Source organism: Panthera leo, chromosome A3, assembly GCF_018350215.1.
Source record: "Panthera leo isolate Ple1 chromosome A3, P.leo_Ple1_pat1.1, whole genome shotgun sequence".
Classification (NCBI taxonomy): Eukaryota; Metazoa; Chordata; class Mammalia; order Carnivora; family Felidae; genus Panthera; species Panthera leo.
Genome location: NC_056681.1, coordinates 81,565,895 through 81,590,533, shown reverse-complemented (window position 1 = coordinate 81,590,533; position 24,639 = coordinate 81,565,895). Strand labels below are relative to the sequence as shown.

Genomic DNA, 24,639 nt, shown 5'->3' with positions numbered 1-24,639 from the left:
CTATTTCCTGGCCTACATCTTTTGCATCTAAAAGAGCCTTGGGGCGCCTGGGTGGCTCAGTTGGTTGAGCATCCGACTTTGGCTCAGGTCATGATCTTGTGGTTCGTGAGTTCGAGCCCTGCGTAGGGCTGTGTGCTGACAGCTCAGAGCCTGGAGCCTACTCTGCATTCTGTGTCTCCCTCTCTCTCTGCCCCTCCCCCATTCATGCTCTATCTCTCTCTGTCTCAAAAATAAATAAAACATTAAAAAAAATTTTTTTTAATAAAAAAAATAAAAGAGCTTTTATTTTTGGAAATATTTTTAGTTTCAAAAGTCAGAGACCATTTTCTTTGGCTATTATTATCTTAAAAAGCAGGAAAAGAGACATCCAGTCTTACATTTGTTAACCAACCAATTTCTTTCAAAAACTGTCCAAACTAATGACTTACAATTGATGATAGGACAAAAACACTAAAAGTATTTTATCCAAAGGTGTGTAGGTATGAGGAATTCTTGAGGCTCAACTATGCAAAGAATGACTGAAGTGTCATCTTTGTGGAGGGTCAGTGTTTTTTCTCAGTATCCAGTTTCCTCAATTTTAGATACTACTTTGTAACAAACCCGTGAATGAACTGATCATTTTTAAATGTTTACTTTAAAGCCCTGTGACACTTGTCAGTTCTGTCATCTGTTCCACTGATTTCCTTTTCAACTTTCATCTTTCAAAATGAAAATTAATTTCTTTACTAGCTGGTACTTCTGAAGATGTTTTAATTTGCTGACCCACCCACCAGAACTCTCCTTAGCTGGAAACCTTATCTTTCAGAAATATGGCCAAGAACCAGGAAGAAAATAAAAAAGGACATCTGGCATATAAAATAAAGGCCACACAGGCCATGGGCTGAAATTCCTTTTCTTTGCTCTGTGGAGACTCTTTTAAGATCTCACCAAGAACCTTTTGAAATACTGTTCTTTGAGGTTTAGTTTTTTTGATTTCTCAACCAATATCCGAATAATAGTTAACTGGTTAGAGGCGAGCATGCTGCTAAAGATGAGCATGCCCAACAGTAAGAAATGATGGCTGACAAGCTGACAGAAAACACACAAGAATATCTGTAAAGTATACATAAGACCTCAAAGCAAACCTGTGTAAGCTCTTAACATTAACATAAGGATCAGCATTCTTGTACACCTTTATAGTACCTGAAGACATCACTGCATTTCAGTTTAATTTAAATGGTATTTATAGTTTAATGTCCTTGAGTCATCATAAAAGATTTACTTGTATGTTCACTACATTCTGGTAAAGAAGGTAGAGTAATACATGGTAGGCATATTTCCATCCAAAGGGGTTAAAACTAAAATTTGCAGCCATCTAAAATCTCAGCCATCCTAAGCTCTGCATTCCCTGAGGGTTTCATATATTCTGGGTGGTAAGTTCCCACTTAATTCTTTCTGTGCTCTAAATGATTATTACATCAGAACAAGTTTGACAGATTAGTTTTTTACGGTGTAGATGCTCTCAGAGTTCAGTATAAGTTTATTAAGCTTTAGAAATTCTAGAAGTTTAATGATTTCATCTTATTATACCTTTCTTGAATGGATTTTCCACTGTATTCCTTTCAATAGGTTTATAGATATTTCTTTTTCCCTTAGATTGGTCGGTCAACTGAAAGTCCAATTGATTTTGTAGTAACTGACACAGTTCCCGGAAGCCAAAGTAATTCTGATACCCAGTCCGTGCAAAGCACTATATCAAGGTTTGCCTGTAGAATCATATGTGAACGGAATCCCCCCTTTACAGCACGGATTTATGCTGCAGGATTTGACTCATCAAAAAACATCTTCCTTGGGGTAAAAAGCTGTTTTCCTAAATGATGTGTTATTTTATAACCACTTCTGTTTCCAATTTACAAATAAATGGAAGTTCACTATTCTTATTGCTACTAGGAGAAGGCTGCCAAATGGAAGACATCAGATGGGCAGATGGATGGTTTGACCACTAATGGCGTTCTTGTTATGCATCCACGCAATGGGTTCACAGAAGACTCCAAGCCTGGAATATGGAGAGAAATATCAGTGTGTGGAAATGTGTTCAGCCTGCGGGAAACCAGATCAGCTCAGCAGAGAGGAAAAATGGTAAGTATTGAGATGTAGTTTCTTACCTAGGTACAGTAAGCTGTACCTAAGGTGAGTTAGACTGAATGTATTATGTATTTACAAAAACTCTTTTTTCTTTTTTTAAGTTTATTTATTTTGAGAGAGAGAAAGCATGAGCAGGGGAGGGGCAGAGAGAAGGAGAGAGAGAATCCTAAGCAGGCTCCATGTTGTCAGTGCAGAGCCCGACACAGGCCTTGACTCTGCAAATTTTGAGATCATGACCTAAGCCGAAATCAAGAGTCAGATGCTTAACCAACTAAGCCACCCAAGGGCCCCTCCAAAAACTCTTAAATCTCTTGCTGACACAAGTCTGACTATAAAACAAGGACTACTAAATATTATACTAGAGGATAATATCTGAATGTTTTAATCAAGACACTTGAAAAATTTATTCTTTCATATCATGTTAATATGTTTTAAAACCTAAGCTTTTCTAAGTTAAATAGCACTGTGATTTTCTACTTGTATCTATATCTCTTCGATCATGACATATATTGGAAATATTAGACTTACTGATGAGCCACATGTTTTAATCATCTGTCATCTTTACCATAAGGCTGAAAAGAAATCTGTTCCTGCTCAATATTTTACCTTTGGTTTTCAAGCTTACATTTTTCATGACTACCGTTAGAGTTTCTTCTATTTAGTAACAGTCATAGGAAATCTCAATTCTTGAGTAAGGAGCATGTAAGACCAAAACTCTCACATGAGAATTGAAAACACAGTGGTGAATGTGTTTTTTGATTCTTGTTTCCTCTAGGTGGAAATTGAAACCAATCAATTACAAGATGGCTCATTAATTGACCTCTGCGGTGCAACATTGCTGTGGCGTACTGCAGAAGGCCTTTCCCACACTCCTACAGTGAAGCATTTAGAAGCTTTAAGACAGGAAATCAATGCAGCACGACCTCAGTGCCCTGTCGGGTTCAACACACTAGCGTTTCCTAGTATGAAGAGGAAAGATGTTGTTGATGAAAAACAACCATGGGTATATCTAAACTGCGGCCATGTGCATGGCTATCATAACTGGGGAAACAAAGAAGAACGTGATGGAAAAGATCGTGAATGTCCCATGTGTAGGTCTGTTGGTCCCTATGTCCCTCTGTGGCTTGGATGTGAAGCTGGATTTTATGTGGACGCCGGCCCTCCAACCCATGCGTTCAGCCCATGCGGGCATGTGTGTTCAGAAAAGACAACTGCCTATTGGTCCCAGATCCCACTTCCTCATGGTACTCATACTTTTCACGCAGCCTGCCCCTTTTGTGCACATCAGTTGGCTGGTGAACAAGGCTACATCAGACTTATTTTCCAAGGACCTCTAGACTAACAGACAGTTGTCCTCCAGGACTACATTATAAATTTATAAGCTAAGTGAGTTGGGTTTTCCAACCTGTTGTCCATGTCACAGTTTCTCTGCTCTGGTCATTTGCATTAAGATGAAGAATTTTTTTAAACATTTATAATAAATAGCAACAATTTCTGATCAAAAAATCTGGGAAACTCAAGAAAAGAATTTCTGAAAGTACCAGACTTCTGAATTCTGAGTTTTGAAAATCTATTTTGAGGATAAAAAGACATAGTCTAATTTGTTGCCTTCCTTTTAGTGTTTTTGAATCACCCATCCTCAGTGTTGAAAAATTGTTTTATATAACTGAGGGTACTGTTGGTTCAAACTATGTTAGTTTACAGTTTGTTGCAAACATTGTAAAATACAGCAACGTGTATATTAACTTTTTTCTATTTATCTTTATTATAGAAAATATCTTCGAATGTTCTTGATAGAGTAGCATGGTAACGATGGTGTCACACTCTTGGTGTGAATGGTAGTTTAGCGAGTATAGCTCAAGGATTTGCAAGCTTAGAAAGAAGGACAAGAGAGCCTCTCCCCACTCCCCTTCTAAATATGGAATTTGGTAAATTAGAATACTTTGTAAAACCAAATTCATATTAATTACTATTGTGTAAGAGCTGTTTGTTTTTAACCACGTTGAATATAATCAGGAAAGTTCTTTTTCTTAATGTTTCTCTCAAGTGTAGTATATAACGAAAACTTAATGCTAAGAAACATTTTATATGCTCCGTTGAATATGCAATTTAATCTAGATTATCTATTTTTCTCCCATGATAACTAATCTGTTTTTAGTACCAGCAACATTTGGCAAGTTTATTTTTTAGATATAAACTGTGGTTCATCTGTTCACTGTTTCTAGAAAAAAATCATTCTCATGAGAAAAAAGCATAAATTAACAAGGAAGAGAGTGACTTGATTTGCTTTTAGAAAAAGAAATGCTTAACTAATTGATTATTCTGTATGTGGTCTTCCCAGGCATTAAGAAATCTAGAAAGAGATAAAGGGTTGAATGACAACAGTGCCCCCTTTTTTTTAACCTAGCAGACCAGCCTTAACTGTGTGGGCTTTGAATTCTAAGGAGAGTTGCCACCGTGTGACTCGAGGAAATGTTTGGTTGGCAGATGAGCACCAGTGACAGCCGAGTAGAGGAACATACTTGCACGGTATGTTTATTCTCTAATTCCAATGAGTTCTTTGCTTCAAGAAGCAAGAAAATGTTTCTTCACTCCCTCCCCTCCCCATTTCATAATGTACCACAAGGGACGCATAGACAGTTGCACTACATCAAACCCTTTGTGACCTTGTAGAAATCAGTACACTTTTAGATTAGACAGGATCTTTTTTTTTTTTTTTTTAATCTTCTGATTTGTGTTCCTTTAGTTTGAAAGTTGTGTAATACTTAATTGACTCTAGCAAATTTTTGTATGTGGTAGTATAGCTTTAATTTATCATAACTATTACTATGCTGTTCTGAATTTTCTTTTAGTTTAAAAAAAAAAAAAACCTGTTGCTTAGAAGCCATGAACTATTTTTACTTTAATTGAACTTGTCAGAATTTCCTTGTTTTTAAAAATGATCATTTGGGTTCACTCAGGAAATGCATGTCAGGAAACTTGTATTATAAGTTTACTAGTTGTGATGTATCAGTAACTGCTGTTATCCCCTTTTCAAAGAAATATAATTGATTTTGAAGTTTTCCACATAGTCACATGCTTTGTGACTAATGCAAGGAAATCAAGTCCTGTGTTGTATTTGTTCTAGTCATTTCTATTCAGGCTATATATTGTAGCTAATTTTTATTTGCAATTAATTTATTCAAACTAAGTAAATACTTTTCAAAATAGATACTTGAATTTGTCTCTGTGAGTTCATTATTGCATAACTGAGAATGGGAAACCAGACACAAAAACTTGTAGACAAATCTACCTCTCCCCCACTTCAAAAATACTCACTTTAAATAGGTGAAGAATTTGCATTTAATGTAACACTTTAAATCGCTGGTCCTCTTGGGAAAGCATCTCTTACTTATTAATAAAGGAACTTTGTGTAGTGGTTGAATAATTGAGGCTTTAGTTAAGTCCTGCTAGAGAGTTGGCTCTTTGCAAGTTGAATACTAGACTGTTTACACAGTGCCTCGATGTCCATGAAAGGTCCACGTTCTTCTCAAAGTGCCTGAATTTTCTCCTCCCAGCTATGAAAAGTCTGATTCATTTTCTATCAAATTCAAGTTTTGAAAACTCAGGCTATTTAAATCATTAGGTGTTTTTCTGTTCAAGCATTTTGAATATTGGTTCCGTCATTCTGCCTATATCTAATGAAACACTTTTACTTACTCAGTTGTATTAAGGGAATGTCAGTATTCTGGCCAAGGAGAAAAAGTTGCATTTAGGTCTCCCAAAGGTAATCTTTATGGCTTAACTCTTTTATGAAAGTGATCTAATTATCTAAATACTTCCTTAATTTGTGTAGGGAATTTCCTTCATCTAACATGTTAGGGTCATGAAGCAAGAAAGAGTAAATATCCAGAAGGAGGAGTCTTTTACCAGGCTATCTTCCTGAAGCTGTAATTGCTTACTTCCATCATTTAAAAAACATTCTGACACATGCAAAATAGTATAGGGGTAAATAATCATGTAAATAAATATATAATTACATCTAACATGAATACTGCTACTCTACTCCTCCCTCGGGATACCTCAAGAACCATGTGTGATGCATGACCTTCTGACATATAGACTGAGCAAGTGAGTGAGGGCACCAATGAAAATCCATCCATTATTTCTTTAAATTTATAAGATGAATATAATTTTAACGCTTTGGCCCCTCATTGTGATGGATCATTTTATGGTATCCCACCTTAGAGACCACTGGCCAAAAGATGGGTGATCCATTCTTTTGTGTTTGTGTTCTAAGCATTAACCCTGTAGCAAATGAGATTATCAAAATGCTGCTTACTGAACTGCATTATTCTTTCTGTCTCCTACTCCCACTTTCAGAAGTAAGTATGCTTTTAGTCCATGCCCTCAAGTTTTATCCACGAATTCTTGCAACAGATATCTGAATATCTACTATGCACCAAGCCTTGTTCTAAACTTTGGGTGATTTAACAAGAAAAAAATCCCTGCCTTCACGGAGCTCATATTTTAGTGGGGAAGATAGAAATGAGTAAGAAAAATAGAAGATACAGCATGATAGTGAAGAGTGTTGAAGGGACAAATAAAGCAGGGAAGGGAGATACAAAATGTTTTATGTGATGTGTGTGGAATGTTTGCAGTATTAAGTAGGAAGGCAAGGGAAAGCCACATCTAGGAGATTATTTGGGCAGAAGAAGTAGCAATTGCAAAAATCTTGAAGTAAAAGTGTGCTTGGAATATTTCTGTAATAGCAAAACACCAGTGTAGCCATATAGTGTGAAAGGCCAAAAAGGAAAAGTGATAGAGATAAGTGGGGTGTGGGGATGAAACTAGATCATGAAGGGCCTCCTGAGGCTTGGCTTTTATTCTCAGTGAGACGGGGGCAACAGGAGGATTTTGAGCAAGGAAGTGACATGATCTGACTTCTATTTTAATAGATGCAAATAGACCAAAGTGATAGTGGGGAGACCAGTTAGACCATCACAGTAACCCTGGAAAGAAATGATGGTGGCATGGATCAAAGTGGTGGCAATGGGGCTGGTCTGAAAAGTGGACAGAATCGATATATTTTGAAGGCAGAGCTGACAATATTTGCTGGCAGATCAAATATGGGTTGTAAAAGAAGAGGAGTCAATGACTCGGCTCATCTAGCCTGAGCAACTAGAAGAATAGAATTACTGTTTGAAGTGGAGATTATGAAAATAAAAGTTTGGGGGGAGGGTGCATTGCTTGTGGAATCAGGAACTTAGCCTTGGACGGACATTAGATGGAGACTCCCTGTTAGACAAGTTATTTGCCAAAGGTAAACTGTCTCTGCTTTTTTAAGGTGCTGTCAAAGTTCTTAAACCATCATGATCAATGTTCTCCATATACACTGTGCTGCCTTAGAAACAAAAAAGTATTTCTCCTGATTAATGGCAAACTTCCTTTCACTGAAATAGAGAGTTGGGACACCTCTCATGTTTCTCTTTGTTTCAGCTGCCTTCTGAGGAAATGAAGTTCTGTTTTCAACTACAGTAACTTCCTTTAGCCAATGTATCCTAATACAGTTTTTCTCCCTTCTCATTCATGTACATCTTTTTCCTTAGGTCTTGCCTTAAAAAAAAAAAAAAGTCCTATTTTATTGAATCTTAATATGTTGCTGTTTCAAATTCTTTCTGACCGTGGCAAAGCACAAGTTGTGTTTGGTTTTTTAAAATCTTTTTAATATGCAGGTGTTGATGGAAAACAAAGAATTCTTGAACCTCTCTCTAAGTCCAGCTTCCCTTAAAGAAATATGCCTGTATTGGATAATACTGTCAGCAGAAAATGGAGTAAATAAGATAAGAGTTTTCCTAGTAAGTGTTGTAAAGCATCACATCCAAATCCAAACATTCTCTTAAATGATATGATGCGAATGCTGGTGTCTTCAGGCTGACATTAGATTGTAAATTCAGCTATGTATGTTAAACCACAGCGTAAAATAAATTCCTCACAGCTAACATTTGAGTATTTGTTATGTGTCAAGCTCTGTTCTAAATACACAATTTTAAGCATATTAATTAAAGCTCAAAACAGCCCTGTGAGGTAGGAACTCTTGTCTCCTTTTCACAACAAAAACCAGGCACAGCATTACCTAGGAACTTGCCCGAGGTTCATATGGCTCATGAGTACAAGAGTTGGAATTTGAACCTTGGAAGTCTTGCTCCATACCTGTGTATGCAACTACCATATTTGCTCCTTCCCCCTTTTTCACTGAGTGGGATCTGAAGTCTATGTCTTGCACAGTTTTTAAAAAATGATTTAAGGTAGCAAACCAAAATTGTAACTAAGAAGATTAAACATCAAAATTTTTTAAAAGAATAACAACAAAAAAGGTTTGGTATTATAACAAAAGAAGATAGAACCAGAAGTGGCATGAATAGATTTAATGAAGACCTATAAACTTGCTAAATGTGAGCCACAAATCAATTTAGCACAAAGGTGTTCGCAGGTTAAACATGATTAGTTATAAGATCCATGCCGCTGCCTGGAAGGTAGCAACAAATTCACTGATGCAGAAACTCATGATCATTTCTAGTCCTGCAACCAGAAAAATTCACATCCAGGATGTAGTAGCATTACTTCATATAGGTGGATTCATGAAGTATTTGTCTTTTTGTGTCTGGCTTGTTCCACTTAACATAATGTCCTCGAGGTTCATCCATATTGCCTATTGCAAAATTTCCTTTTTTAAGGCTGAATTGTATTCCAGAGTATGTATATACTATTTTTTCTTTATTAATACACCTGTTGGGCATTTGGATTGTTTCCATGCCTTGGCTCCGAGGGGATAGTGCCACAGTGGACACGAGAGTGCTAATTATTTGTTCAAGACCCTCATTTCAATTCTCTTGGGTAACTACCCAGAAATGAATGGGATGGCTGGATAATATGGTAGTTATATTTTTAATTTCTTGAGGAATTAAAAAAATTTTTTTTTGTTTTTGTAGGGGCTGCACCATTTTGCATTCCCACCAGTACTGTGCAAGGGTTCCAATTGCTCTACATCCTTGCCAACACTTTGTTGTCTTTTGTATTTTGAAAATAGTCAACCTGACATGTGAAATGACATCTCATTGTGGTTTTGATTTGCATTCCCTGATGATTAGTGACATTGAGCATTTTTCATATACTTGTTGGCCATTGGTATATCTTCAAAGAACTAGATATTCGAGTCCTTAGCCCATTTTTTAATTGAGTTACTAGGGTTTTTTACTATTGAGTTCTAAGAGTTTCTTATATATTTTGGAAATTAAGTCCTTATCGGATATGGTTTGCAAATAAACTCTCTTATTCCACAGGTTGTCTTTTCGTTTTGTTGTTTACTTTGCTGTGCAAAAGCTTTTGAGTCCCACTTGTTGATTTTTGCTTTTGTTGCCTGTGCTTTTGGTGTCCTGTCTCCTGCTTCCCCACGTTAACACACTGAAGGAATTCTTTCCCGAGCGGATGAGCTATCATGGCCCGTCAGAAACTATTTCTTAGGTAATTGTAGGAAACTGTTAGAACTCTGAACCATTAAGCTACCAAAACACTCTGTAAGTAGGAGCATTAACAAAAGCAGTCAAAAGAATGAAGTTTGCGAAGCTATTTGATCAGAAAATGTGTCATTATTGGCTGAAAAGATAAAAATGGAAGACATGGAGACATTGCCAAAAGTGACAATAAGTAGGTGACTTGGCAACAAGAAGAAGCCCATAGATGATGCCAGAAGAGAACAAAAAAAGATTCTCCTGGAGAAAAGAGAAGGAATATCGACCATAGCCTCAAAGCATGTCATCCAGACTTGAAAGCCTATCATCGGTCCAAAAGGCACAAAAAGCAATCCAAGACTGAAAGGGAAAACTAAAGTCTGTCTGCCTTGGAATTTCCTGAAGTTCTACTGTATCTTATTACTGTGTAGCTGTTAATAAAAATATAGAATATGAAACTAGAAGAGATCTTGGCAATCAAGTTACAGTTGAGAAACCAAAGCCTAATCAGACAAAGTGGCTACCGACTGATAAATCTGGTACTAGAACTTGTTTCCTATGTCCATCCTAACACAGGAACTTGAGTCACCAAGATTTGGTTAAATTCCCGAGTTTTGTTTGTTGAAGCAGAGACAACTATGTTGCACTTTGTTTTTATTTTTAAATTAAAGGTGCCAATAGAGTCAAAAACATCAACTCATTGTGATATAAACAGTGATTCCCAATTTTAGAGGATAGTCTGTTTCAGAAATCTTTCAACTAAAAGGCTGCCTGCTTTGTAAATGAAACACAAGAATAGGAAGTGAAAACCAAAGCCTTGTGCAGTACTTTCACTAATAGCCCCTTAGTACTCTACTTGAATCATTCAGCCAACATGAGTGTTCACTCAAATGACAAGGCTCTTATTTTACCTTTTCTGTGTATTGTGAAGTAAGCACAATTGTTTTGCATACCACACCTCTGCAAGAATGCAACACATTCAGATACTCCTCGCTTTCAGTTGGCTTGTCACATGACCTTTGGAAAAGGAGTTATTTGAAATGGTGATTGTAATGTTTCATTAAAATGTTAAAATTACTATATTGCCAGGCAACTCAGGATCTTTTTTTTTATCCATGATATAATCGAATAATAATAGCAACCCAAACCCTAAGTGTCCATAAAGTTGTCCAAAGCCTGACTCAGGAGGGACAGATCCCTACGTGGAGAGACAGTAGTTGAAATGGGCTAGCTGTACAAGGAATAAAGAAGGAATTTCCCACAAAATGACTATCTAAGGTCTACAGTAGGTAAGAGCTCCCAAAGCTGGGCTGGGCTGGGCTGGGCTGGGCTCAGGTGCACGTGCAGAGGTATAGCGGGAGGAATTTCCCACTGTGGGTCTTGGTAACATGTTAGGATCCCTAAAGTAATTACTTCCAAAGTTGAGTGTAAACAGGGATTGGGGATAGGTAGGGAATGACAGGAGTCCCTGGGTGCCCAGTCCGTTAAGCATCTGGCTCTTGGTCTCAGCTCAGGTCATGATTTTACAGTTTGTGGGATCAAGCCCCACATAGGGGTCTGTGCTTGTCAGCGCAGAGCCCACTTGGGATTCTCTCTCTCTGCCCCTCCCCTACTCACCATCTCTTTAAAAGAATTTTTAAGAAAAGGATAGGGGATGACAGAATTTGTTGTGCCCCCCCCCCAAACCATAATTATCCATACATCCAGGTGTGGAAATTATAGGAAGGAATCATAACATCAAAAGATTGGCAGTTTCTTAGAGCTGTCTCTCTCTCTGTCTCTCTGTCTCTCTGTCTCTCTCTCTCTCTCACACACACACACACCCCAAACAGCCGCTTCCAATTTTAGAATATAGCTTCTCAAGGTGACTTTTTCAAAGAACCAGTGTTCACCTGAGTGTGTAAATTCTAACACATTCGTTAGTGTAATTTCTATATTAGCCACACTGCATGAGGGCAAATGTTGATTTTACTCAGAACTCAGCGACAGCAGGAATCCCTGAACGAGGTGTTGGTATCCAGTCACAGAGGTAACGAATAGAACTATGAAATGAAGCCGTGATGTGATGCTATGAAAGTCAAAGATACTGCTCTGGAGACGTGGCCTTTTGCAGAGAAGCACTAAAAGAACGTTTACCACTTTGGCATGTGCTATTAGAGTTTAAAAGTTTGAGAGTTTACAACCCAGAGTTTGTTTAAAAGTGCTTTCATGGTTTCATTATTACTACTGACTTCAAATATGGCCATATTTATTTACCAAAGTGTTTTAATTCCTTTAGAAATACAAAAAGACCATTGAAAATATCTGGGTGGAATTTCACAAACACAAGGAATTCTTCAGACAAGGCTTGAGTCCAAACCTTAATCCAGTCTGGCCTCAGATACTAGTCCTTAGATGTTTTTTTTATCAGAGCAGGTAACAATGAGCAGTTATTCACTGTAAATAAACTAGAGACTCAGTGAGGGGAGTTCGAAAATACTGAGATAAGAAGTCCCCCTTTGGAGAGGATCCAGTTATACTGAATTTCCTGTAATTTTGTAACATGCTTTTATGTTTAACTCCTTTGCTCTATTACAGTTAGGAATCTCATTACCTGCTAACCCATGGGAATAAGATAATCCAACTCTTTGGCATCAATAAACTAATACTCATTCTACCTCGCCTTAGTCCCATAGGACTTTGGTGCTGGTCCTTTGTGTGGAATTAGACTTGTCAGAGCAGATGGCCCCAGATTAGTAGATGTATGGCCTCTTCATTTGGAGAGCTCAGAAGCCTCTTCGGAATGTAACAAAACCAAAGAATCTTAAAGAAGTTATAAAATTATCTTCAGTTTAAGTGTTTTTTTTGTTTTTTGTTTTTTAATCAGTGGCTGATGAAAAGGATGTTCTAAGTTATTCATAGCTGAAATGCTTCTGAAAGGGTCTGGTTTGAGGGGCAGAGTTCAGGGCAGTGATGCAACTTGAGAAATCCCCTAACAGTTTCCAAGAAGCCACCCCTATGAGCCTGTATCAGAGTTTAGTTCCATGTTGATTTGTGACAACAGTGTGAACATGTTTTCGATCTGCATGGGCTTATTATGCTGGGAATTTGAATAGTGGATCTTAACCTTTTTATGTATTTCTTCATTATGATGGATTAAGCCTGCTTACCCGTGAAATATACTACAAAATGGGAGAGACACGAATGAAAGAATTGATACAACATGTAGTAGTTTGAATTTTTACTCTGAGAATATTACATTAACTTTATAGTGATAATATACCATTATCATTGTTCATAACAGCTGACACTTTGATGAGCTACCAGTTAACCTTCTGGATTCCGAAATAAATACCCTTGGTCTGATTCACAAGTACACCTGTAACCACCAGGACCCAGCATCCGCTAGAGATGATTTACATGGCAACGAGTGAGAACACTTCCAGGAAATCTAGTTAGTGACTTTGCTTTTTTTTTACAGTTTCTCCTTATGTGGAAAGGTGATAGAAGTCTTTATTTGGAGAACTAGGTATGATGAAACAAAATGGAATCTTATGCACTGACATCAACTTCCTGGCTGGCAAAAACACAGTGACTTTTAAGACCCTCCTTCATTTGCTTCAATTTGCATGGCTTATTTCCAGCTAACACAGCATTTCTAAAATGCCAGCATTTATTTTTTGTTTTGTGGTATCGTGTCTAAGCCAACTCAACTGATCTGGATGCCAATGAGGTAATGAATGCCATGTTTTCCGGGAATTCCAGGAGATCAGTTCTCTAAATGAATTGGAGATAGTGGATTTGGCTCATTAATAATTCTAAAATTTGATCCCTTTCTGGACCAAATATCTTCTCATGGAGAAAAGCCATTTTATGACCAGCAAACTTGTATCAGGGGCTAATATATACAGATCTTCCTCAACTTACAATGGAGTTGGATTCCAATAAACCCATTTTAAGTTGGAAATGCATTTAATACACCTAGCCTGCTGAACATCATAGCTTAGCCTAGACTACCTTAAATGTGCTCAGAACACTTACATTAGTCTACAGTTGGGCAGAATCATCTAACAAAGCCTATTGTATAATAAAGTATCCCATATCACATAATTTACTGAATACTGTACTGAACGTGAAAAACAGATGGTTGTATGGGTACAGAGTGACTGTAAGTGTATCGGCGGTTTACCCTCCTGATCGCATGGCTGACTAGGTAGGAACTGTGGCTTGATGCCGCTACCCGGCATCGCGAGAGAGGATCGAACTGCCTATCGCTAGCCTGGGAAAAGATCCAAACTTAAAATTTAAAATACAGTTTCTACTGAATGTGTGTCGCTTTCGACCTATCATAAAATCAAAATGTTAAGTCAGACCATTTTAAGTTAGGGGCCATCGGGAATAACTGAATCAGAGTATAAGTAGTGTAATGCATCATGATCAATATGATTACAAAAACAGCTCAGGGCGAAATTCTTTTTAGTGTCTTAAGTCTTAATGTGGCTTGGACATGGATAACCTAGACTGAAACTATTTCTCTGACTTCATTCTGCTTCTTTTTTTTTTTTTAAGTTTATTTATTTTTGACAGAGAGACAGAGTGACAGAGCATGAGTGGGGGAGGAGCAGAGAAAGGGAGACACAGAATCTGAAGCAGGGTCCAGGCTCCGAGCTATCAGCACAGAGCCCAATGTGGGGCTCAAACTCACCGACCGCGAGATCATGACCCGAGCCAAAGTCAGATGCCTTCTTAAAGGCTAGGGGGCCTTTGGTAATAGAATAAGGGGCTCCCTCTTGAAAGGAGGTCTATAAGAAAGTAAAATACAGGAGAAAAAAGTTTGATCCCTCATAAAACCGGAGATTGTGACAAATAAGAGGATGCCTTGCATATAGTCAGCATTCAGTTAAATATTCTTTGAGTATTTGAACAGCAGTGGACCCTTCATCCTTCATGAATGATAAAGAGCTATTTTTAATTTTCCAGCAACCTTGAGGTCACAAGATAGGAGAGAGGAACTCCACTCCTGAACAGAGTAGGAAAGTAATAAGGATCTTTGCTGACAGTTCTGATACACCTTTTCTCTCTCCTCGTCCTGTGGGATTCCTGGGGAAGCCTCAGAGAAGGAAGCCTGTTGACAACTTAATTGGAAAGCAAGAGCAGATCTTAATTTGATCTTTTTCTCTGCATAAGCATCACAATTTAAAGAGATTTGTTAAACTTTAGTGATTAAGGAAAAAAACATTAAATAATGTCTGAAAAGAGAGATTCTTTCTTTTCACTCACCATGAGAATTGTTTCATTGAATATCTCTTAATTGCCTGACTAGTCAGATGTGTTTAGCCACTGGGAAAGGGAAACATGTATTGAATACCAAATGCCTACTTTGGGTTCATGTATTCACTGAAAATACATTGACTATCTAGTAAGTGAGAAACACTGGGATACAAAGATAAGTGAAAAAACATGGTCCTTACCCTCACAATGTTGAAAATCTAGTAAAAGGAAATGGGTAAATAAGCAATTACAATATGATGTGTAAGTGCTATGACAGAAATAAAGGTGTCAATCTTTGTGATTGGTAGAGAGCAGCACATAGGAGGAGCACTGAACCAAACTTGGGAGGTCAAAGAAGACTCTCTAGATGAAAGTGATATCAATCAGGGACCTGAAAGGAGGGAAGGGTAGTCAAGGATGAGGGAGAGTGGCAGGTTAGGGCAGCAGGAGTAGGATTCCCAGCAGAGGGAACAGCTCTGCTTGTGCAGAGGCTCAGCACCAATACAGAGTAGCAGATATTTTGAGGAATTGAAGTTGAATGTGGGCTGAGTGGAAAATAAAAGGAGGGGAACAGCAAGAGAAGAGGCCAAAGACACAGGCTGGAGCCATATCAGACAGCTTTTGTAAGAAAAACCGAGGTGTTGGACTTTATCCTAATGGCCACTAGGAATCAGGGAATGCCAAGATCAGATCTGCATTTTTGAAACATCACTCAGCCATACCGTGGAGAATGGGTGTTCAAGACTGGAGGCAGAGTGAAAGTTTTAGAATAGCCGATGTGAGAGATGGTGAGGAACTGCGTGAGGGAAGTAGCTGTGAGAATGGAGAGAAGTGGATGGATCTGAAACATATTTAAGAGTAAACTTGGCAAGACTTTATGATTGATTAAAGAGGACCCATGACTGTCTTGGGCAACAAGATGGATGGTTGTTCATTTACCATATTGGAATAACAGAAGAGCAGGTTTAGGGATGGGGGATGAATGTAGTTTGAGATCCCTATAAGAGATCCATGATGCTATTCTGTTGGTTGTTGAATGCAGGACTCTGAAGCCCCAAAATGAGATCCACCTTGGAGATAGTAATGAAGATTTGGGGATCACCAGCCTGAGTCCTATAAGTGAATGAAACTTCCTAGGAAGCTATGACCTGGACAGAAAGATTAACCTTTAAGGGGTAGGGTAAAAGTAAGGAAACACATAACAAAGACTGAGAAAGAGATGTCAGAAGGAAAAAAGACAAAGCCAGAAGAAATGAACGATATGGAAGGCAAGAGAATGCATTAAGGAGAAGTGTCCACAGAGTCACATTACTAAGGATCAAAGTAAGTAGGGGACTGAGAAATAGCCATTGGATTTGGCCATAAGGAAGGTGTTGGTGACCTTGAAAACAGCATTTTCATGGAGTGGTGGGAGCAGAAACCATGCCCTGGAGGTTTGAGAAGATCCTGAGGGGTGAAGAAGTGGAGACCTAGTAAAGTCAAGTAGTTTGGCTAAGGAGGGAAGGAGTTGGGAAGGGAGAGAGAAAGGAGAGATGTAAAGGAAGGGAGTAGAGGGGGAAGACAGAGGGAAGATGAGAAAACTGGACAGGGATGTAAGGTTGAAGGAAAGTTTTTGTATGTTTATTTTGCAGATGAGAACTACTTGAGGTACTTGAAAACTGAAAGGAAGGAGACAGTGGAATAGGGGAGGAAGATGATGGAGAGAGGGTAGTTCCTGAGTGGGATGGAAGAGGTTGGATCCCTAGCACAGGGGAGGAATTAGCCTTCAGAAGCTAATTTCATTGTAACTAGAGGAAAGGGGGGGGGGGGGGCGGGGAATGGGCATAGATATGAGTAATCTTGGAGGGGGAGGATTGAGGGGGGAAGTTCCTATCTAATGGTTTTTTGTATTTTCTCTCTGAAATAAGCAGAGGTCAACTATTCATTTCAAGCAATTGAAAGGGAAATGGAAGAAGGAAGAGAGAAAAGTTCGAGGAGCATGAAGGAGGTTTGAAGTGGCTACTGGAAAGAATTGGAGACACCGCTAAGCAGCACTGAGGGCCCAGGTGAGGTTGGAGAATGTACTAGATATAGGCGATGATCTGCTTAGTCATGTAATTTGACCACCAGCATTTAGAGCCCCCAGTATTGGTATGGGGAGGAAGTTACAATGATCCAACTTTGCTTTATTAGTTATATTTGGTTGCAAGAAAAGTCCAAATAACAGTAAATGTGAAAAAGGTTGATTGCTCTCTTACGTAAACTCCAAGTAGAATAGGGCCAAGGTGTCAAGAATCAAGAGTCTTTCTAGCTCCTTGTTTACCGTCCTCAGGATTTGTCTTCCACATCCTGGTCTAGCAGTTTCCCCAACCCCATCATTTTTGTTCGCATTCTATTCAGCAGAAGGAAGGAAGGATCAGGAGAAGACCATGTGCTATTAATACTTAAATCCATTGACCATAGAACATGGAACATCTAGTGCAAGGAATGCTGGCAAGTAGTCTTTTTTGTGTTTTTTTAACCTGTTTTTTTTTTTTAGTTTATTTATTTATTTTGAGACACAGAGAGAGTGCCAGTGGGAGAGGGTCAGGAAAAGAGAGAGAGAGAGAGAGAGAGAGAGAGAGAGAGAGAGAGAATCCCAAGCAGGCTCTGTACTGTCAGAGCAGAGCCTGACACAGGGCTCAAACTCACAAACTGCAAGATCGTGACCTGAGCCAAAGTTGGATGCTTAACCAACTGAGCCACCCAGGCATCCCAATGGCAAATAGTCTTTATTATGGATGGCTCTGTGCCCAGTTTATATTTTAAATTAAAAGCTTGAGCCCAGACCATAGGAGATACTAATAGGGTTTATCAAGGTAGGTACAATAGAATGGGGGTAGGAAGTCAGTGGCACCCCTAGTTGTAACATTTCCAAACATAACATTTCCAATACTGTTCATAGTTGAGAACTACTGGTCTAAATTAATCATGGAGATCCCAGCTCCCTTGCCACTGTGATTGGCTCAGGGGTGGACAGTTTAGTATAATCTAGAGCTAACTGAATTGGCACATGACAATTCACACACATTGTCACCACGATTGGCTCATTCTGTTCCAATTAATACAAAGTCAGGATTGTTATTTGACGGTTAGAGACTTACTCCCTTTCAGTACCCCCCACCCTCCCCCAAAGGGACATAATGAGGAGGTATGTGGGCCCAATTGCTGCTAACATTCTGCCTATAACCAGTAGGGGACCCAGTCCCAGAATGAAGCTGATGCTAAGGGTGGTGGAAGAGAAAGAAGGAAATAGAGTCCTTGGGAACTGGACTGCAACCAACCCCAAGTCCCCTGAATTTTGAGGTACTGATGAATTTTCAGGTACTTGAGCCAATAAACGCCCTTAATGTTTAAACCAGTTAGACTTAAGGTGCCTGTTACTTGCAAATTAAAACATTAATAAGAGAGAGAAGCAGAGGAAGATTGGGTCAAGGGAGTAAAAGTACAGGAAGGATGTAAATGAGAGGAAGGGATATGACAGATGAATGGAGGGGTTTATGTTTTAGGTAAAAACCAAGAAAAATGGGGAGAAGAGGTATGCAGAGTCTAGTTAGATGCAAGATTTTTCAAAAATGAGCCTCTGTTCTCTTGGACTGGGGTTTGGGAGTAATCAGAACGGTTCTAGCATTGTGTTAGGATAGCCCAATGAGGTTTGCATTAACTCCACTGTATGGAAGAAGAAAATCGAGACTTACCCAAGAAACCAAAGCTGGCAGAGCTAACTCCTGGAGAGTTTGACTCCAGAGCCCAAGTTCTTTGCATCATTTCTCCATTGCTCTTTGATGCCAAGGGGGTAGAAATGTCCAGAATGGGACAAATACCCCTCCTCAACCCTTTCCATGCCTCATTCCAGGATGACAGGCAAGACTGGGTCAGTAGGATTGTGTTCCCCTTTATTAGTGATGGCCTACCTACAGGATGTATGGTGTGTGTTTGGGGTACAAAGCAAAGATGGCATAGGCTAGCTGGAGAGGTAAGGTGGACAGCTTACAAAACCAACAGCAGTGCAAGTGAACAGAGAAGATTCCTGGCGAGATAAAAAATATTAAATGTTAATTGTCAAGCATTCACTGTCAGATTCTGTGCATCTGCGTTTTTTTTAAGTTTATATTTAAGTAATCTCAGGGCGCCTGGGTGACTCGGTCTGTTAAGGGTCTAACTCTTGGTTTCAGCTTGGGTCATGGTCTTGGGGTTTGTGTGTTTGAGCCCCATGTCGGGCTCTGTGCTGACAGTGTGGAGCCTGCTGGAAATATCTCTCTCCCTCTCTGCCCCTCCCCGTTCACTCTCTCTGTCTCTCTTGAAATAAATAAATAAACTTAAAAAAAATTTTTTTTTAAGTAATCTCTGCACTCAACACAGGGCTCTAACTCACAACCCAGAGATCAAGAGTCGCAAGCTCTTCCAACTGAGCCAGTCAGGCTCCCCTGCATTTTTTTTCATTTCAGAAACTTCTCTTTATCCCACTTTAATTTATTTTTTGAAAGTCAGTGCTTATGCCTTGTAAAAATGCAAAAGGTATAAAAGGTCTACAGTAAAAAATGTGTCTTTCTCCCTTCTCTGTCCCCCAGTTACCTTTCCTGGAGGCAACCGATGTTGACAGTCAACCTCTGCCTTCTTTCGTTTTTCCCCCATCTACCCATTACAGGCTGAGGTATATCAAGCTGAGTTTGCTTCTTCAGTAAAGATACAAACTTTCCTAATGTAGCAATCTTGAAATGTATGCACTAAAAATCAGATACACCAACAAAACAAAACACTTTATTGTCTATAATGACTTCTTGCTGAAAAGCCCCCATTCCTGGTATAGGTGGAAAGCACTTGCTGTTGCCAGTTAAGGATATCTCAGTTTCTTTATGTTTAAAACAGCACCCCCCTTGGAAAACCACTCAGTCTTTCAGGGTTTGTGCTTCATCTGAGGGTTCTCTTTTCCCCTCCCCAGGTAGAATGGAGGCCGCAGGAAAGGTGCAGGGAAAGTCTGTCTGCCAGTATCCAGGCCTTCCTGGCTTCCTTTGGTGAGGAAATTTTTCTCTCCAGGCTTTAAGCCTACATTGATTCTAGCTATTGACAGCCACAGTCCCCACCACAGCCCTCAGGGGTAAAGACGCTTGTACCTTCTTGGTCCAAAGCCAGGCCTCCTCAAGCCCATTCATCCTGTTAGCCTTCGTCACTCTTTCCTACAGAAAACACAACAGGCCACTAGGACCTGGAAGCACTGTCTCAAGGCCTTTTGTTGCTTAACCATAGCATTTTCACTTCTGTGCAGTTGGCCACGTTCCAAATGGAAAGCAGGGTACATACTCTTCTGCTTGAGGACCCCCACTCGCCTGGGCAATACTGTGCTTCTACCCTCTGAATCATCCAACTTCCTGCCTGCTGCTTAAATTTGATTTTCTTCTCATGGGAAAATATCTCTGACATCATATCCTGTGTTCTTCCTGGAACTATCTATGATCTGTTCAGGGGCACTCCTCCAAGCTCTCATTGGTTATGCAATTATATATTTCTTTCTTTCAACACAGTCTGGCTTTTCCGAATCAAAAGCACTTGATTTCAAACTATTGTCTTACTACAAATTTTTTTTAAAATCCTACTTTGAAACTCAAAGCTAAATGATGAGTTATCCATTCTTGGCTGTTGTTGTTGTTTTTTTTTTTTTTTCTCTCCCTGTGACTCAATGCATGCCATTGACTCAATGGGTGGGGAAGTCATGGGGACAAGGGTTTACTGAGAAGCCAACATACATTGGTTGGATATCTCACAAACGCTATTTCCATTACATCAGCACAAGGTTTCCGGTGCTGGTCGAAGTGAGACCAACGTCAGTGTGGTCAATGCTACTAAGTTTGCATTTTGTGAAATGAGTACACCCACTTCAGGGTCCTGTGAGTGAACATGACCAAAACTGAACTACTGATTCCACCACTGTCCGCCCAGTTATGCATGGGCAAACCTGAATCATCGGGGCTCCTCTCTTCTCCACACCCCACGTTTCATCCACCTGATATTCAGGGCCAATAAAGGGAAGGGGAGACTTTCTAATGTTCACAAGAACACTGTATGGGCCAGCATGTCCTCTTTGCTGAAAGCCTAGGCCAAGCTGCCAGCATCTGCCAGTGTCTCCTCCCTGCCCTTGTCTGCCCACTTCTATGTTTGACCTCCTACACAGTCCATTCTCCACAAAGCAGCAGACTTATCTTTTTAAACTATAAATTAGCTTATATCACTTGCCACCTTCCCTGCTTTAAATCCTCCAGTAGTTTCCCTTCAGTCTTTGACCCGGCTGTGCCTCCCTCTTCAGCCCCATCTCCTCACGCCTTTCCAAGCCGTCCCTCTTACTCTGCTCCAGCCACACTGTCCATCTCTCTGCCCTCAAACACACCAGGTTCATTTCTACCCCAGATCCTTTGCACTCACTATTTATTTGCTAGCAGATCTTCTCCCTAGGTGGCCCCACTGCTGCCCCCTTCTCAGCCTTTAGGTCTCAACCTAGATGTCACCAAGTAACTATATCACAGCTCAGGTCCCATCTGTCATATTACCCTATTTTATCTTCTTCACGGCACTTAGTGTGGAAATTGTATGTTTATTACCTATCTCCCCCTCACTTGGAATGCAACCACCATGGACAGGGACTGAGTTTGCCTTCTTTAGCACTGTTATTTTGCTCAATAAATAGTGCCTGGCACATAGTGAACACTCAGTAAATATTTGTGGACTGAAACCAACTAATTTCAATCAGATGGGAAAAGAAGGTAGACAATACTTCAACTCCACAAGCACTAGTAGATACCTTTTATTAGTTTACCATTTGGAATAAATCATCCAGGGGCACCTGGGTGGCTCAGTCGGTTAAGCATCTGACTTAGGATCAGATCATGATCTCGCGATTCGTGGGTTTGAGCCTTGCATCAGGCTCTGCACTGACAGTGCAGAGCCTACTTGGGATTCTCTCTCTCCCTCTCTCTCTGCCCCTGTCCTGCTCTATCTCTCCCTCTCAAAATAAACAAATAAACTTAAAAGAGAAACAAGAAAACTAGAAGAAATCATCCAATTCTATTAGTTTCTTTGCAAGGGAATCATAAGATTAATGTGGCTTTCTAGTGAGAAACTTGGCTGCAAGACAGAACTGGCATCTATATTTATGCCACAGAAATGCAGCTTTTCCAAATAATCAAGTCAGATCAAAGTATAAATTGTCAGCCTTATTTGCCAGGTACAAAATTTGAATGATTGCATGTGTGTTAGTGTGTGCTTAACCTGCTGTGGGCTGCCTGCTATTTTAGGGTCCCCTGATTGCTAAAAGTTGTTTACTTGATTTCTTTCATTTTAAGTATGGCTGAAGAGTCTGGGCTGATCAGAGGCAAGATGTAGAAAGAGAGGCAACATGAATGATTTTTCTGGCACACTATGAAACAATTACCAACAATCTTTAGGTATTCTTTGTACTTGCAAAACTGAAAACTAGGCTCTCCTTGATATATGCTGCGAATTTTGAAAAACTGATATACTGGAACGTCTTGAACAGCTGCAAAGAACCTGAAGCAGGGACTTCAAAATTCTGCTCTAGTTGACATGTGTTAGAACAAAGACGGAAGAAAATTAGGTCTCATCTTGGTCAGAGTAGATGAAGTCAAACATCCTTCTCCCACCCTAATGTTACAGAGTCTGAAATTTCTACCTGTAGGGCTTCTGTTTTTATCCTGGAGTTCTCTTTCAAAATACATATATTCCTGGAAATACAGTAGACTGATTCATGAAGTTAATGACACTAATTAGATCCATGTTCCTTTCCCTGGGAGAGATTACCAGTAAGAGAGTCTAAAAGAAATAGGAAGACAGGCATGGGAGGAGACTAGAAGCACCAAGTCTGGCTTTTCTGAACATAGAATGGACCCAATGCAGTATCGTAGTTGTTGAACTACTCTGGATGATAATATTGTGGGGCAAGTTATTTAAGAGTGAGTTTTATGATGTGAGTTAATGTGAGAAAATGGGTTTTTTAGACTTTGGGTGTTGCTATGCAATGTGAATTTTGATGGATTTTTTTCCAGTTAGGGTCCCAGCAGGAAACAGATGGCACACTTAAATTAAGATAATTTGACAAAGAGTTTCTTTTCAAAGAGACTACTTACAAAGGACTGCTGGGGTATAATGAAAATCAAAGGGATAGTCTAGGAAGTCGACGTTAGAATCTGCAGAGCGATTGACAGCCTTTGGCCCTAAGAGAGTGATTTTCAGAACTTGGAAAGGGAGAGTTATTTGTAACAGACCACAGTAAGAGGAACAATGACCTTGATGCAGCCAACTAGAGGTAAACCCATTGGGTTGAGCCCTATGGATGAACACTTTGACCTTTCTCTTCTCCCTTCCTCTGGTCTTCTGCCAGGGTTCCCCATTGGCCAAACCCAACTGGAAGCTAAAGGGAAAGGGAATATTCATACGGGCCAGCCTCCCTGGGCAGAGAGGAAGGTAGAGAGTGGGTCTCGGGAGCAAATGGAAGATATCCAGCATAATGATGTTTCCATTCACTTGACAAGAGGTTCTGAAAAAGAGCCATCCAACATCTCTCCCCTTTCCCACTGCAAACTTTCAGAGTGAAGCTGCCATGGAGAGGAAAGGATGTGTCTTTAAAATCAGTTTTGATTAGCATCTTAGATTTATCTAATTTCTGCATGGAGACTGTGTATATAACTGAAGTTGATAGTCCATGACATCAGAGTGACCAGAAATCTAAGAGCCTACCGGAATTTTCATCCTAGAGCAGAGAAAGATGACCTCACTCTACCTTTCAACTACCACCCGACTTTATATACATGTAAAGTAACAGTGGGGACAAAAATAAATAAGGTTGCATTTTGGTTAGGTTAGAGAATTGTGCTTATTCAACGTACCACTCACAAAATCTTTACCAACTTTTTTACTTTATAGGTCTTGAAATTGCATTCCAGAGAGCTTGATTCACATGCCCCAGTTCAGCAAGCCATTTCACACTGAAATTCAAACTAGAGGTATGACTTGAGACATCCAAAGGATATTCAGCTATAGGCTTACACAGGCAGTTAGCACTGGGGCAAATTTCAAACAAGGTCAAAGATGTTGATTAGCTATCTTTGCTATCTCTTGGCTGCAAGTAGCGACGTCTAAATGGCTAGGCCAGGCTTCCTTGTTACAATGATTTGTACCTCTGCTCTGAGGTTTAGACCTTAGTTTTGTGATTCAGAAACTCAATTTCATCTTTTCACTTAAGAATAATCTGTTCCTGATGAATTGATGTATTTGCCAACCTCGCAACAGATTTAAGTCAAAACGTTCATTGAATTACCCTAAGAAATATTGTCAAAAAGACAAGACTGATGTCAGCAGATCAATATCCCATGGCTGAATTATTTGGAGAAAGAAAATAGACACATCAGACATTCATTTTTATTCTGAAGAAAATAAAGTGTAAATCCCACTGATTGTGGGTCAAAAGCACAAATTCACATGTAAACGACAATGTATAATATTAATAAGTTGCTTTACGGATGATATGCCCTGCATTTTTACAAATTCCTGAGTGGTTTTGATGTGTATATACCTCCACATAGTAAAACCCTGGCATCATAAAACTTTAATTAGCCAGAACTTAATTAGAACACTTAACCTAAAAGAAATTCTTTTGGGGGCACCTGGCTGGCTTGGTTGGTACAGCATATGACTCTTGACCTTGAGGTCGCGAGTTTGAGCCCAGTTTGGAGGTAGAGATTACTTAATA

General features: G+C 39.5%; 1 protein-coding gene across 7 annotated transcripts in view; it reads left to right on the top strand.

Annotated features, from left to right (window-relative positions):
- Nucleotides 1-16,843, top strand: part of PELI1 (pellino E3 ubiquitin protein ligase 1) — a 68,772-nt gene extending 51,929 nt beyond the window's left edge. Inside the window, exons 5-11 of one of the 7 annotated variants that reach the window (XR_006200709.1) lie at nt 1,636-1,833; nt 1,930-2,118; nt 2,900-3,219; nt 4,535-4,653; nt 13,075-13,326; nt 15,907-16,187; nt 16,775-16,843. Coding sequence is in view for 3 of the 7 variants with exons in the window: in XM_042932446.1 (XP_042788380.1) it covers nt 1,636-1,833; nt 1,930-2,118; nt 2,900-3,466 (954 nt within the window). In the remaining 4 variants the exon portion in view is untranslated. Of the gene's footprint in view, nt 1-1,635; nt 1,834-1,929; nt 2,119-2,899; nt 4,383-4,534; nt 8,821-12,897; nt 13,048-13,074; nt 13,327-15,906; nt 16,188-16,774 lie in introns of those variants that run through there. The other 6 variants (XR_006200710.1, XR_006200711.1, XR_006200708.1 and 3 more) reach the window with 6 other exon arrangements.
- Nucleotides 16,844-24,639: the final 7,796 nt, after the last annotated feature.